The sequence below is a fragment of the Buceros rhinoceros genome, unplaced genomic scaffold, assembly GCF_000710305.1.
Source record: "Buceros rhinoceros silvestris isolate BGI_N320 unplaced genomic scaffold, ASM71030v1 scaffold26704, whole genome shotgun sequence".
In the NCBI taxonomy this organism is placed as follows: domain Eukaryota; kingdom Metazoa; phylum Chordata; class Aves; order Bucerotiformes; family Bucerotidae; genus Buceros; species Buceros rhinoceros.
In genome coordinates, this window is record NW_010410409.1 from 2,696 (window position 1) to 18,360 (window position 15,665).

General features: G+C 45.1%; 2 protein-coding genes across 2 annotated transcripts in view; one reads left to right on the plus strand and one right to left on the minus strand.

The window, feature by feature from the left end:
• Window positions 1–65: 65 nt before the first annotated feature.
• Window positions 66–4,259, plus strand: ANKRD40 (ankyrin repeat domain 40; the record flags this gene model as incomplete). Its single annotated transcript, XM_010135619.1, has 4 exons — window positions 66–214; window positions 1,245–1,718; window positions 2,560–2,741; window positions 3,976–4,259. Coding segments are annotated over 4 exons (946 nt in total), but the record flags the coding sequence as incomplete, so codon positions are not given.
• Window positions 4,260–7,118: 2,859 nt separating this feature from the next.
• ABCC3 (ATP-binding cassette, sub-family C (CFTR/MRP), member 3) overlaps window positions 7,119–15,665 on the minus strand; it is a 33,459-nt gene continuing 24,912 nt past the window's right edge. Inside the window, exons 21-30 of the mRNA XM_010135618.1 lie at window positions 14,999–15,206; window positions 14,125–14,435; window positions 13,218–13,417; window positions 12,984–13,110; window positions 12,135–12,236; window positions 11,026–11,172; window positions 9,927–10,085; window positions 9,390–9,556; window positions 8,212–8,406; window positions 7,119–7,540 (exon numbers count right to left, since the gene is read on the minus strand). Coding sequence (XP_010133920.1) covers window positions 7,432–7,540; window positions 8,212–8,406; window positions 9,390–9,556; window positions 9,927–10,085; window positions 11,026–11,172; window positions 12,135–12,236; window positions 12,984–13,110; window positions 13,218–13,417; window positions 14,125–14,435; window positions 14,999–15,206 — 1,725 coding nt within the window. The 3' untranslated portion in view covers window positions 7,119–7,431. The remainder of the gene's footprint in view (window positions 7,541–8,211; window positions 8,407–9,389; window positions 9,557–9,926; window positions 10,086–11,025; window positions 11,173–12,134; window positions 12,237–12,983; window positions 13,111–13,217; window positions 13,418–14,124; window positions 14,436–14,998; window positions 15,207–15,665) is intronic.

Below are 15,665 nucleotides of genomic sequence, written 5' to 3' on the forward strand. Positions count from 1 at the left end.
GGTGGAAATTAATCCGCTATAATTCGGGATTTCAAAGCTTTTTTCACACCTTTTTCCATGTGCAGGACGTGTTTGCACTGGGCGTGTAAACGGAACCACGCTCCGGTGGTGGCTTACCTGCTGCACGCCGGGGCCAACAAGGAGATCCTCACCAGGAAAGGAGAAAGGCCAGCCCAGTTAACGTCAAAGCGGGAGATAAGGAGGCTGCTGGGAGGTAAAACCGATTGGCTACGTGCTATGACCGGCAAAGGCGCTGCTAAGAGGCTGTTTAAAGCTCCAGTCTTTGTTTTGCATGTGAAGATGCTGTTTGCATCAGTTTAATAACTGTGCCTTGATTTCTGGAGCGTTTACTGGTAAGAAATCCAAGTGTGAGAAAGGAGGATTACCAACAAATACCATATCTGGCTCGCCAGACTTCTTTCTAAACATTGAAATACTAGAAAACCTGGATTTTGAAAAATGTTATGATTGAACCAGTGACAGATGCAGCTTCCTGTTTTCCAAAGGGCAACAGGAGAAAATCTCTCAAAATTTGTATGAAGCCCCTATATGAGCCACACCTCATTTTCCCGACATTCTGTGGAGCCTAGACGTGGTGTTGAATCAATGGAAAATTAGCAGCCCAGAGAAAGAGCTCATTAGAGGCCACTGGCAGAGAATTCTTCTCATGCTTTGTAACTGTTGGAGCAGAGTAGGTTTTGCTGCTAGAGGTGATCTGAAATGTGGTCGATTAACAACCTCTTTCTTCCCCCTTTACTCCCTTGTCTGGTTTTGTTTTCATTATTGTCTCCCAGCTGTTGAATTGGTAATGTTTCAGCTCTCCCAGCACTGCATGTTCCTTTCCCTTTATCCCCTGCCTTAATACCGAACAACATATTACCCTTTGTTTTTCATTGCCTTATACATTATGAAGGCGGCAGCATTATACCACCAGAGACCACGTTACGATGTGCTGGCTACGGATTAAAAAACCGACCAAGCCAGATGTACTGCCGAGTTCAGAAGGATGTAGCACCCCCAGAATTACTAGAATCAGACTCTGCTTTTGCGTTTACTGTTTTACAACACCTGAACACGGTCCTGTTTACTGTAGAAAAAAGGCAGAGTGCTTCTTGATTCATCTTTTATCCTACGATGCTTTTAACCCTCTACTCCTCCCCCTAAAAAAAAAAAGAACCAACACAGTGCTGATTTTTTTTCCCCTCAGATCAGCCTTGGTCAATGTTATTTTGTTTGTTTTACAGTGGAAGATGATGAACTCCCAGACTTAAAGAAAGATTCCGACCTGCCAATCATCCCTAATTATCTGGCTAACCCACCTTTCCCTTACGTTTATAACACCATGAGTGACAGTATTCCAGATCTCGCTGTGAATGGGAGCATCTCACACTCGGAACCTCAAGACACCAACTCTTTGTCCTTACCCGACGGGGAGGCTTGCACACGTGCAGCGGCACAGCCCGGGAGCGCTGCTGCCGAGGCTGCTGGTAGCAGAGGCGTGCCGGCACTGCCCGGGGAGTGCGCGGCACCACTGCACCCAAAACCTGCCCTGCAGAGAGGCCCCGTTCACCAGGGATCTGTGTCCTGGAGCACTAAGCCCTCTTCAGTGGCTGGATCAACCCAGCCTGTACCTCAGCAGGAGAACGGCTCCTGCGTGGGGCCTGTGCCAGCATTTCAGCCGGTTTTCTTCACGGGAGCTTTTCCACTTAATATGCAAGGTAACAGTAAAAGTCTCTGCTCGCTTTGTCTTAAAACTTCTGTCACCTTGGACAGTGAAAACAGACTCATCAGGGTTATGTGTATTCACTGCACTTCTAGAGATTTTTCCACGCTTAGGCATTCAGGAAACGCTTGCAGGGAATTCAAGAGGCAGATAGCCTGTTTCTGCTGGAACTGTTATTAAAATATTGATGAAAACATTTGCTATTTCTCTTGACACGCCATAAAAGCGTCCAGACACCAGGGTAATCTAATTCTCTAAATAGCAGACCCCAAGCTTCACATAAAGAATGGGAGTGCGCAGGCAGCAAGCTCAAGAGAGAACCTCACACGGCTCAACCCGCAGACCTGAGTCTCAGGGTGGACCATTCTACGATCTGCAGGTTTCCATTTCTGCAGGAGCAGTTCGCCTGCCCAATATTCTTGAAATCAAAGGTGTTCCGATGCCATGAATGAGCGATGAGAAGTTAATGAGCAACTGAAAGAATGAGAAAACATTCAGAGCCATCTTGGATTGCTCAGGAAATGGACAGCCAGCATAATCTGCTTTTACGTTAGCTGAAATCCAGTAAGATGAGTATTCACGCCGAGGTTCATCCGTGCATACACACCCTGTATTGGATTTGTAGTGATTTTCTTGTGGAGGTTGATGAAAGTCAGTCTAGTGAAAACTGTGGTCATACAGGTCCTGTTGGTGGCTTTCTGAGGATGATCGTGTTGTTCCAAACGACACAAACATGATTAACAGAACATAGAAACATTTGGGAGTTATTATAGAGAGATCTTTTCCAATTCCTTTCTACATCTGCCTATTAATGTACCTTTTTTTTCCCCTAACAGAACTGGTGCTTAAAGTCAGAATACAAAATCCTAATCTTAGAGAAAATGACTTCATTGAAATTGAACTGGACAGACAAGAACTGACCTACAAGGAGCTGCTCCGAGTGAGCTGCTGCGAGCTGGGCGTTAACCCCGAGCATGTACAGAAGATCAGAAAATTACCAAATACAATGTTAAGAAAGGTAAGAACTCTACATTTTGAAGTGCAGTAACTTACAAAAAAGACCTTTAGGTTACCATTAGAAAGGAAGAATTTGTTGGTCACCTGCCTAAGCCCATGTTGCAAAACAAGAAAACCCCAAACAAAGAACGAACCTCCTTCAACTCCCTTCACTCAGCAGTTGGGTTCGGTTTATTTTCAGTAAAAAGCTTCTCAAGTTTCTCGATCATTTCCTTTCCTAAACACTTCGTGCTGAGTCCAATTAATATCTGATTTCTCTACTACATTCTGAAACTCCGTGCAGTGCCCCAGCACTGGAGCTGTCATCAGCGTTTGCGAGGCCTGCAGCCCTCTCCTGAGGCTGGCTGCACCAGACAGGACTGCGCGCCAGCCTTCCCGCGCACGGACCTACCCTGAGCGCGGGTCCCGGAGTGGAACTGTCCTTCCCCTTCAGTGACACTCACCTGGGCAGCAACCTGCTGACCTCTGCTACTGATGCACTGCTGACCTTTCTTTGGCTCTCAGACCCCTCCAGAGCGTTGTCGGTGTCAGTTGTGGGACTAATCCGATTAGTACTAGATTAATAGACCTCCCTGTTCTGCATCCTCACGGGCTATAGCATGACTTACTCTTTGTTAGCCAAGAAGTGGAAAAAAAGGACGTAAGCAGTTCTGTCACTTGCCAGCGTAAGTTGTTGTTGAAAGGAGTGGTTTTATTTCCAGCTCTAATTACTTCAGGCTCTCTGGGTTTGGCTGCAGGACTCTTGTTGTTCCTTGAGGTGATACAAAATGCATTCTGTCTAACGGTGCTTAGCAGCAGAGGCGATGAGAGCTCGAGCCTGAGCCTCGAGAGCTCGAGGGTGTCTAGAGGCCTGGCAACAGCAGCTCTGTGAGGGTGCAGGGGCTGCTCGAGAGGCAGCTGCATGCGGGATCTTCTTGGGTAGATGCAAGAATCAATTCATGAGCTTCTACGAATTACCAAGGGGGAGAAAGAGAGGAGCTGGGGGTGGCAGGCAGGTGTAATTCCATCAGTCACTTACGCTCACCAGCAGCGCTGCATTCCTTCTAAAACCAGACTTGAGTAGCCAAACAGGACCCCAAATAAATGTAACGTGCAAGAGGATGTCTGCTCTCCACAGCACTGTGAAGAGCTGTCACATATATGGTTAAACACACACCTCGTGTTACTTCTGAGTCTATCGTTTTAACTCTGGACAGACGCTTTATCACCTAACAACTTATTATATTTATTTAAAGGACAAAGACGTTGCAAGGCTACAAGATTTCCAAGAACTGGAGCTTGTTCTAACAGTAAGCGACAAAAACTTGCTTTTCAGAGTCCCAACACTTTGTGAACAGAGTGGTTATAACAAGAAGGCATCAGAACTTACCTATTAATTGTTTAAAGAACAAATAACAGAAGATTTGTATCTTGTATCTCTCATTTTAAGATGACGTTTGAAATACAGTGTCTATAAGGGCTAATGATGTGAAAAATTATCTATTTTGTTAACCTTGAAATAAACTAAAGTCGTTATGCACAGTTACAGCCTCTAGTTAATCAAAGAGTAACGAGTCTGATATGAAAGTAGCGTAACGCAAAGGAAGCACTGGTAAAACTGTCTGTTAATGCAACACTTTTCCTTACAAACGATAATCTTGAAATACTGCAGAGTTAGCAGCTCTCAGGGAAAGGCTTACCTTAAACTGTTCGAATCGCTTGTTTGCTGTAAAGTAGCAGTGGTACTCAAGCTGAAGAACCTGCCACGAAACCATTTAACCTTTGTACTGAGTCCATTAGCATTAACGGTCACTTTTTACATTGTGTAATTCAAGTCGTGTCTTATTGAGAAGGAAAAAACCAGAAGGGTCTAAATCTGTGGAAGAAGCACAAAACTTTGTCTAGTTTAAATACTATCAAGTGACTTATTACCTGTGAGTTCTTAATCCCTGTTTACCCTTTTCCCTCTTTCTCAGGTTGAAAATAAAGAGTGACAGTAATTATCCAAATCATAAATACGCTCTCAACCAAAATGCCCTTTATTGTTGTCTGTCAATATAGAGTATTGACGTGTGCAATTTAAAATCCTATTTTTGTGACTGTATTGACAACACGTTTCTCCAATGCTGCTTTAATTTCCCCTTTTAAAAGCACAAAAGCTGTAATTTTATTTTCCTTTTACCTGTACATTCCTGAGAAGGAGCGCATCTTGAACCTTTAAAGTTGCCTGTGTAAAAAGAAACTAGTGAAATGCCCGGAGTTTTCTGGGCTGATGTTAAACCTTGATGTTCCTATGCAATGTATTTTCTTTCTTTCCTAATGACTTGTGTTTACCCACATTGTTTACTGAAAAATAACTTTTCCTGTTGCTTAAAATTCAGAATTAGACTACTTTGCTATGAAATTCTGGAATAAATACATTGAAAAATATTTAAGAGCTGGATTTTATCTAATTTTTTAGGATTTTAGTGTTTACTCATTCATTAGCGTCTGAGGAAGAGTTCTGTTCTGGTACCTAACTGTAAAAGGATGTACTATGAATTCGGTGAATGGACTGAGCACAATTTGTACCAGGCAAACATCAAACGGGACTGTATTTCCCTCTGTTTCCTTGTCTTCCCCCCAGTTTCTTTGGAAACTTCAGCAGCCAAAGGATTTTATCATCTTGTTGTCTAAGAATTTACAGCCCAAGTGAGCTGTACGACGTATGTGGACCTGTAAATGGGATTTACATGCTGAGCAGGGAGCCCCCCAAACTAGCTGGAGGAAATGCCACGGTGAGAACTGCATCTGAACCTCTGTCTGCTCTGGATGACTCCTCTGACTGGAGTTAGGGCTCCACCACAGCCTCATCTCTGTTCTCGGAGGCTGGGGCAGGTGGAGGGGTTCGTTCTTCCGCTGCAGTCAGAGCAGGCGCCGGTGTTACAGCTAATGCAACAGGAACTGGTACCCAGCTTTACCTGCGCTCGCTCACTCTCATCCAGGGGCTAGCACTTGTGCAGAGGGCAGCAGCTTCAGCAGCAGTGCCTGAGCACACGAGAGGGAGCCCTCTCCCAGTCTGCCTTGCAGCTGGATGTCCAGTGTCCACCTGGAAGCCCAGATCCATGCAAACACCCCAGTTCCCGGGGCGCCAGTAACAAAGCTCAGTTTCCTAAGGCTGCAGTAGAGCATTTTGTCACAACAAAACAGCCTCTTCTGCCAAGCGCTGGAGGTCAGATGTGGTCTGAGTCACTGGCTCTGCCTGGTTTTTATACCAAATTGCTGGTGGTGTATTAACCTCCATGTAATGGCATTATAGATTGCTGTGCCTCACATTGCACTCGCCTGTTGCATTCTCCTGGCACACGGGACCGATCGGGTTTAGGCAGCTGAACGCCAGCGCGGGCCATGAAGGGCCCAGGTTAGCCAGTCAGACCCACTGCGGAAAGCTCAGCGCTGGGTTGATGACTTCGCTGCTGTTACCTTGATGCCCTCGCTCAGCTGCTGATCGCCCTCTGTGCATTCTGAGGAGCACTTGGATACCCTACGCGGTTTGTACGCAGGAGGCACTCTTAACACCGCTAACAAGCTGATCAGCCCGGAATCGTTACCTTGCTGTGTAGGATCAATAACTCCTTACGCTGTGCTCTGTGATGTGAAATGCTAATGTCAGATGCCTGGCTGCAGAGTCCTGTTTCTACTGAAGAAGTTAAGATTTCTAAGAACTAATAAATGATTTTTTTGTCTTCTCAAAGATTTTCTGAACTTCACTCCCAGCAAAACACGGGAGCTCTTTTTGGTGAGGCAGAGTGCTTGGTGGAGTAGGTGAGCAACTGAAGCACAAGTTGTTCTACCAGAGTCTAGCAGCAAATGCTGTTTAAACACAGGACTCCCTTTGTCTGAGGGGGCTTGGCTGTCAGTAATAAGGTAGATACTCATTTCTGCAAAACAAATCACACATGATTTCAGGTGATTAAGTGTTGAATGAGATAAACGATACCTGCTCAGCCTGCATGTTCAGCTCAAATGGAGGCTTCCTCATAGTGATTTCACACGTGAAGTGTGTGTCCCTGCAGGTTTATGTGCACTCTGATAAATCGGTAGAAATTGCGTGGTTAATGATTTATATTAAGGCACCTGTAGGTTTGGCTTGCAATGCACAGTACTCAGAATTCCTGTGCTGAAGAGGAATTTTGTAACGCCAGAGCTGCCCTGGGCAGGTACCAAAGGTCCCAGGATAGCTCACAGCCCTGAAGCTGCAGCATTCAACTCCCTTGTCCTGGAGAAAATACTGACAGGAGCAGTTTGGAACCACTCTGAGATGACACCTTATTTCACTATTTTTCAGCTGCTTAACTTTCCACTTCAAAACCAATGAATTCTTATGCAGAAAACACACAAAACAGGCATATTTTGTACCATTAATATAATTTACTGGTTATAAACCTGAATACAGTACATACTGCCCTGCGAGACGTTTTCTTGGCAGAATGTTTGGCATCCTTTGGGAAAAAAGCATATAATAAAATACTTTATGTATATAGAAAATACTTAAAAATATAAAATTCACTTTCTGGTCCTTATAATTGTAAAATACTTTTTTCACATATCACAAGTTTAGTCTACTACAAAAACTGTCTCGTAAATTACAGTACATTCGCAAGTCACTTTCGTGGCAAGTCAGTAAGTAATATCAAAACCTCCCCAAACCAAAACCCCGAGGGCTCTTCGTTTCATGCCAGTCCAGCATCTTTGGCCATACTGTAGAAAATACCCTTCGATGCTATAAGGCTTGCAGGAGTATCGAATTCAGCTATGGTTCCGTTGTCTAGAACAAGAACCCTGTGCAAAACAAAAGGTGGTGGTGGAGAGGGGGAAGATAGATACGTCACAGAATTGCTCACCAGGAAACGCAACACCCCTTTTTATCGCAGAGCAGACTGCTCCAATCTTTGCCTTGTCTTTGTTTTGCTCAGTTACTTTCACATGTTGGAACACAACAGAAGATAAACTTTCTCCCTGAGCTGCTGTTTGATTAAAAAAAGTACAGGACAGTCACTATCTCCCAGGGGTAGTAAGGGGCAAGAAAACCCCACGGAAGTGACATACTGGTAGTTCTGGGATTGAAAATACAGTGCCAGAAAGCCAAGGAGATAAGAGCTCATGAAGTGCAGTAATGTATTTTAGAGCGTATGACACGAAGCTAGTGAAAAAGTAACAGCAGCTGCTAGTTAGAAAAGGATCCAGTCGCTTGCAGACAGTGCTGTTAGCGCAGCTGGGTAGTACCCCTTGTGCAGCTCTGGTTACTGACCGCAGAACCTGTTTCTTAGGCCAACAGAAGCAAAGCTAGGTCTGGATAGTCTGGGATTATGTGTCTTAAACATCATTGCTTACACACTACCTGACATGAGCATTGGTGTGACCATCTAGAGACAAACCAGACCCTTTAAGTGCTGCTTCACATACCCAGGAACCCGCTGAGCCCCCGCCATGCACCACTGGGAGAGTTTTACCTTGTGTAATCCATAATTGTGTTCAGCCTGTGCGCTATTGTCAGCACCGTGCAGTCCTCAAACTGCGTCCTAATTGTCATCTGGATAAGATCATCTGTCTCGAGATCGATGGCTGCTGTTGCTTCATCGAGGATCAGGATTCTCGTCTTGCGCAGTAGTGCTCTCGCCAGACAGATGAGCTGCCTTTGGCCAACGCTGCGAACAGAGACGGGGCTTTCACGGAGGCTCCGCTGCCCTGGGCTCTGCACTGCTCGGAATCGCTTGTGCTAGAGCAGATTACTCATCAACACCCAGCAAAACCAACAGTACTGAGCGAACCGCCGGCTCTGTCAGCCCTGGAGCTAACACATACACACTGCAGCATTACCCAGCTCGTTGCAGCGTGTGCGTTCACTTGCTGCCTGACCCGGTACTGACAGGGCCACCAAATCCCTTTCTATCACTGTGACAGAAAGCCAGGGATTGCAATGCTTCTGCCTGAGTTTTCAGAAACACGGTTGTAACGACACTGAGCGTTAGCAAACTTAGACAGGAAAATAAAGATTTAAAGAAAAAAGGAAAAAAAAAAAAATGCTTTCAGGCTGCAAGTCCTTTCTGCTAGCAAAAAATCAGCAATATCTGAGCAGTGCACATTTCCTTCCCTGCTCCAAACACACCCCAGACATGGCCTGTCTGAGTGACTCTGCAGGATGAGGAAGGAGCTGAACATTTGTCACACACATAATCTAGTTACACCACAGCCTCAGAACCAACTCAGCATGTCACATCATGGCATTGTATCACCCCCATTCATGCCTTCGGGCATCTTCCAGAAAACAATGGAGCATAAACATTGTGAACGTGTCGGTTTGGGCAGAGGACTCTTATGCAGCACAGCAGTTTGATTTGTTACCATGGAATTTCCCTTCCTACCAAACCGCCTGTTCCTAATACTCTGCCATCCTGAGACTTTTTTCTTTACTGTAAGACAGGATTTTGGTTTGGGAGAAGTCCCTCCCAGCAGCAAAGAAGAATCAGATCACCCGTGGCAGAGACAGAACAGTAGGTGAATGCTTGAGCCTTACTGGTTTTGCTGAACAGAAATAGGTGGCTAAATCATTTCTATCACAACGGGTGACAGGGTAAACCTGTGCTCATGCTACTGTCACAGCTAGAGGAAAGCTCAGTGCATTCCTTACCTAAGATTTTCTCCACCTTCTGAGCATTCATAGTCCAACATGGATGGCTGACTGCTGACAAACCTCTTCAGGTGAGACAGCTCAAGAGCTTTCCATATTTCTTCATCTGAGTACTTGTTCAATGGATCCAGGTTCATCCTCAGTGTTCCGGAAAAGAGAACAGGATCCTGGGTATAAAACCAGTTTCCATTAGATCGGTGCTTTAGCTGTTTGAAGTACAGACCCTACGAGGTACGGCTCTGAAGTCTCCTCTGCACTGCAGGCAGGCCACCTCCCCATCCCCTCCACTCTGAAAACACATTACATTGCACACAGTGAAGACTCAAGTTCCGACTGCAAAGATGATTTAAATCCTGTCTCATCACCCAGCACCAGCTTATAAGGTGGCAGAACAGGGCATTTACTTGAAGTATAAATAGTTCTTCTGAAACAATTTTCTGAGTGTAACAAAACATGTTCTGCTGTGGATAAACCACTACGTATGGTTTGCTAAGCCTGTAGAAACCCTTCCGTTACTGAGATACACAGGAACAGTACCTGAGGAATAATTGTTAGCCTCGACCGAAGGTCATGGAGACCAATCTCCGAAATTTTCACACCATCAATTTTAATTTCCCCTTTTGCAGCTTCCAGGATCCTAAAGAGACAGAGCGTCATGGAGGACTTCCCTGCTCCGGTTCTGCCAACAATTCCAATCTACGACAAATTGCAGGTTTAACAACAAAGCATATAGTTAAAACCAAAATCAAATCCAGGAAAAAAAAAGAAACAATCCTAAACAAAACTCCAAGACTCCTCTAAGCAGTTTGACCCAAGATCTCCAGCTAAGAATGTCACCATCCTTCCCTAGAAGTCCCTGTGTCATCTGCTGTAATGGAAATATTGCCCTTCCCATCATTGGAATGAAATCACGTGTAGATGTGGACATAGGCCTCGAGCCATCCTACCTAACCCTGGGTGATGAGCTAAGTACCCATGTTAGAAGTCTGGTCACTTAACGAGAAATAGCTTTTCAGAGGGCAAGTCAGACTTCACAGCAAGCAGATGTATCTCCATTCCAGAAGGCGGTCATCATCCCGTCTGCTTCATGTAAGGGTAATTCTCTTCTCTCTTAATAACAGCCTGTTAAGTGGAGGACTTTCCCACGGTAATTGTTCTGTCACCAGCACGTAAACCCCAAAACTTCTAACTGAAGCATGAAGAAATGAACCTCCCAGAACAAAGAACAATTTCCTGATTAAGGAAGCAAAGAACGTCATTTCCTCCCATGCCAAAAATTTCACAAGGGAAGCCAGAGAGCCGAAAAAGCTGGAATTCCTTCTCCCATCTGCACTGCTTCAGAAAAGCATTCTTGTCACTGAATTTTTGTCACTTGCGCTGGTGCCTCCTACATGATGTACAGTAGCCTCTTGCCAACCTCACTTGGAAAGTCCAGAAAGTCCCATGCAAACGGTCCCACTGCTTCCAGCCCGGAGGATGCTGGCATCCTGACAGCGTGGTTGTCATTGCTGCCTCCTGCAAAGCCAGCTGGAGTAGGTTTCCACCACTGGGGCGAGTAGACCCTGTCCTCTACTCCATGGTTGTCACTGGAGGCCCACAGCAAAGTTCTAGCAAAGACATACAGCTGGTAACTCACTTTTTCTCCACCGTGCACTTGGAGGTTTAGACCCTTCAGCACTAGATCCAGGCCCTTCCTGTATCTCACGGAATAATTCACAAACTCCAGTTCCCCCCTGGATGGCCAGTCATCTGGGGGCCTCTTGCCCTCAATGATCCAGGGAGCCTAAAGAAAGCAGAAGTCAGAAATGCCTCATATAGGTTTAAAAAAAGTAATTTAAACTCAAATACAAACATGAACATTTGCAGGTTACTAGAAATACATCTGATAAATCAAATCTCCATTAACAAATAAATACAAATAGATTCCTAAGTATCCACCCATTTTGGTCTTTGTTGTGCAGTGAGCACATAGGGCCAAATCCTCAATGGATATGAATATACATTTTTTTCCAGTAACTTGACACAGGCAGTGTTCGGTTAAAGCCAGCTCAAACTCTGGTTTATAACACGTATCATGCATCTTGTCTAGCTTCCAGATTAAACACTTGATCTCCAGATCCGTACACTGCGGCTCTCCTCACATCCTCCATTCCCTAATTCTTTGTCTCCCATCACGTACAGACGGCTCAGTGTCCACAGAGCAAATTTCCCAGCGTAGCTCCATCTGCCACCTTTAAAAGTCTTTGACAACAAAGGTGGATGATTGGATGATTTTCTTGGATTAGGTAGTACAGCGTTCCTAGGGATGCGCTTCTCTCGTGAGAGATAAGGGCTGATTAAGCTGATTAAATACAAATACTACTGCAAACATGTGCATAGCCTGATAATTGTGCTGCGGCTGTGCTCACTAGCAGGATCACAGCACCATCCAGGCAGGTAGCACCACGCATCAAACACTTCAAACCCACAGGGAGCACTATTCTGATGGTGCAACTCATCTCTGTTGTGCTAAAGCCACTCACAATAGCAGAAAATGAGATGCTAAGCAGAGGCTGCCTGACGGCAGTAATAATTTGGAGCTGTGATAGCATAAATTACAGTTCAGAGCTTGACATTTGTTCAGGTTAAATGATAACACTCTCAGAGCAGGGACTGCCTCTCAAGAGTCTCAAGACCGACCATGTCAGTGTATGTATTAAAATTTTGCCACGTTTGCGGGTGCATGCTTAACTCCGGGTAGCTGACCTCTGTTTCCGTTTCAGAATACTCTTTTATTCTCTCCACAGCCACAATGTTAGTTTCAAGTTCAGAAGTCATTCGGACCATCCAATTCAGAGACAAGGTCACCTTGGAGAAGACAAGGAACAAAGTATCACCCCCAGAGGAACTACATATTTAATAATAATAACAACAAACCAGCCACTGCTGTTAAGACATGGATTCACATTCATATTACCATTGGACTAATCATCTTTGCATTGACATTAATACTGAGACAAGGCGTCTACAGGTAATGAAGGAGCATGTGCCTCCCACAGCCATTTAAGAAACGGCCCTCTCAAAAAACTCATTCCTCTGTTCATGGGTCTGACTGGAAAACTGCACGTTCATGGTGTCTAAAAAGCTTCTGACAAGTGTGAGGCCATTAAAGCTGCAGCAGTGTCCACAGCTTGGGTCAGTACAGTTTATCTTGCCTGTTTCTGAGCGCTGTTGATCTGCCTGTGATTACCGGGACATACCGATGTGTTGTGCGCCAGGCACGATGCAGGACATGTAACTCCATGCTGCTCAAATGACCTGTTGTTGGCGGGTGCACCTGACACTTCCTGAGTGTCCTGTGTGCTGCTGCTCAGAATACTGGAGCGCAGCACAACCTCGGTGATCCCAAAGAGCCCTAAAGTCCTGCTGCACGTGAGCTTGCTGATGCTCCGTCAGCATTCAGAGTAAAACTCTGCGATTTCCAGACATCCCACAACACATTTTTATTATTTCCTTATTAACTTCAGCTTTACAAGCACTTAAATTACTGCTAATACATCCATGGCATTTACAAAAATGCAAACCCATGAATGAACAGAAGGCTGCAACACGTACCTGTAATGCATAAGACACCGACAGTCCCACCAAGCCAGCGTTCAGGCTGTTCTTGCCAATCACAGCAAAAAGGGCAGCAAAAAGAACAATACAGTTCCCCACGAATTCCACCCGAATGCCCAGCCACCTGGAGGGAAGGCAGAGGTAAGCAGAGGGCTAAATGTCTGCTTGGACCAGCTACACAGGCTCAGGATTCTCTAAGAAATGAGAAGTTATAGTTATTTGCCTTTTTACCTGTTGGATACTATGCCAGGATAGTAACTCTTATGATTCTCATCCACCTTCAGGTCACTGATGTCGACGAAGGACTTCACTCTTCTATAGGCTCTGATGACACTGGCCCCTGACACTGTTTCTGAGAAGTGGGAGTAGATGGGAGATCTGCTCACAGACTCCAGACGCTTCAGCTGGCGGGAGGTAGCTACGTAGAACCGCTGCCATTTTTTGGAGAAAATTTGAAGAAAATGAATACATGAAATTCTCTCTTAATTAACAGTAAAGAATTTTTTAGGAAAAGGATTTAAGGGAGATTGCTACAGATGCACTTCAACCCTCCAAAAATATCTGTGCTTCATTCCACACCAGAATATTGGGTAACTGCAATTTCTAGAGACTGTAAGTGGAATTTATTTATGTCCCTTTAAATATAGATAATATCGCCTAACAAAATGAATCCATTTGTACAAGTCTCATTTTCCAAGAAAATGAAGCATGAATTTGCACCTCCATTACCAGGTCTCTATTTATGGCCTATAAAATGAGCTTCATTTTTGCTTAGAAGTCAATAAAATTGATGCTTTCTATTTTCGATGTTTTAACTCCTCGCCACCTTAGGAAACTGTCAGTATGTCTCATATATACACACAGCAATACACTGAAGTGCACTGCAGCTCTGTCTCTCCCAGCAGGCTTATTTGTTATTACTTAAAAGCCAAAAAACCAGGTTATGCCTATTTATTTCATTACCACATCTCACAGGATATTTTTTCTTCTGAGAGAAGTAAATAAAATTTTCTTTACATAAACACAGTTACTTCACATATTTTAATTTTCTGCCAAACTCATGTTGTTTTTCCTAAAAAGAAACACGAACAACAGAATAAAAGTCTTTGCAGTGGTAGTCAGGTATTTTTCCAGTTACCTGAACAAAGAAGTACAGAATTGCAAGCGGAATTATAACCACAGCGAAGAGTGGAGTACTTGCTATAATCACAATCATCGTCGATAAAGAGGTGAAGAACGTTCCGAGGAACATCAAGATGGTCGAAGGGATTACTTCATCGATCACATAAACGTCCTTCGAAAAGCGGTTGATGATTCGGCCGGTTGGGGTGGTGTCGTAGAAGGACTGCGGGGTGTGGAACTTGTTCTCCAGCAGCGCAGCGTGGAGTGTCCGGGCTGCGTTGATGCCTCCCATGGCCAGGGTGAAGGCGGAGGCAAGGACTATGAGGCCTAACAGGAGGGGAGGAGACCTGTTAACCAGCGAACATGATGCTCCCAATTTGCAGCTCTTTGACCCTCAGTAGTTTCTGTTGTTCCAGAAGCCTTTTCCCCTTTACCACATTCCTCGTCCACCCTGCTCTCACCACGCACATCAGCGCTGCGGCGCTGTGCTCACGGCTGCCTAAGGCACACAACACGTCCTGTAGGATTTCACCACTCTGTCCACATAAGCCAGGGGCACAACATCCTCCGTCTGCTTTCCATGAGCCTCCGTGAACTCCTAACGCTACAACTTTACCCCACCCCTTCAGTCTCTTCTGCACCTCAGTTTTCATTTTTTCTCTCCAACTTGCCTCTCTCAAGCTTCCAAGTCAACTGTTCAACCCTCCAAGGGCTTCTCAACAAAATTAAAAGTTTTGAGCTGAGCTCAGACTTGTAGTTCCAAGTTACATTACTTCCCTTGCTAAGGATAGGATTTAGGGAGCAATTTGGCCCCCCAGCTACCAGTGCCATGGCTTTCCCACCTAACTCCTCTGCACTAAACACTCAGACATCATGATTCTACGTCTCACCTTGCAAGAGGCCCAAGGCAGCGTAGACTCCGATTCGCTTGGCTGTGTTGTGCTGAGTCCCATTTATCACCAGCTCGTTGGTCCAGTCGCTGAGCCACACGTTGGCCCCAATGGCAGCCGCATTTTGACAGCAGTACAGGAAACATATCACCAAAGAGACCACAGGGCTGACGGCCTTCATGTATTGCCAGAACACTGAGAGCTTTACCTGCAGAAACCACACACCAAAGCTGTTTGTACATCTTACACCGTAATCAGGAGTTCAGACAGAAAAAGAGAAAAAAAATTCTTCATCAGAGGAACTGCCACGTCCAAAGCTGCCCAAACTCTAACGCACCACAGAGACCAGTTCACCTGCCCGAGCTACACATCCAGGCGATGACTTTCAAAACAAGTCAGAAACTTCTGCAATACTCTTTTCCTCCATCTTGAGAAACTGCATTCCATTAGTTTTTTGGGGATTTGGTTCTTAAGACTATGCCAGAGGGAAAAAGAGAAATAAAAGAGGCTGATCAAATAGCAGCAAAGGATGGGTAACAAGAGCAGGAGCCAAGTTTTTCAGGCACAAGCAGCTTCTTGGCAGGCGTAGCGAGCTCAGGACCGCTTTAGATGGCCTATTTAAGGAAAAGTGCTGAATATGCCTCCATTCAGGTGTCTTTACAGCAGC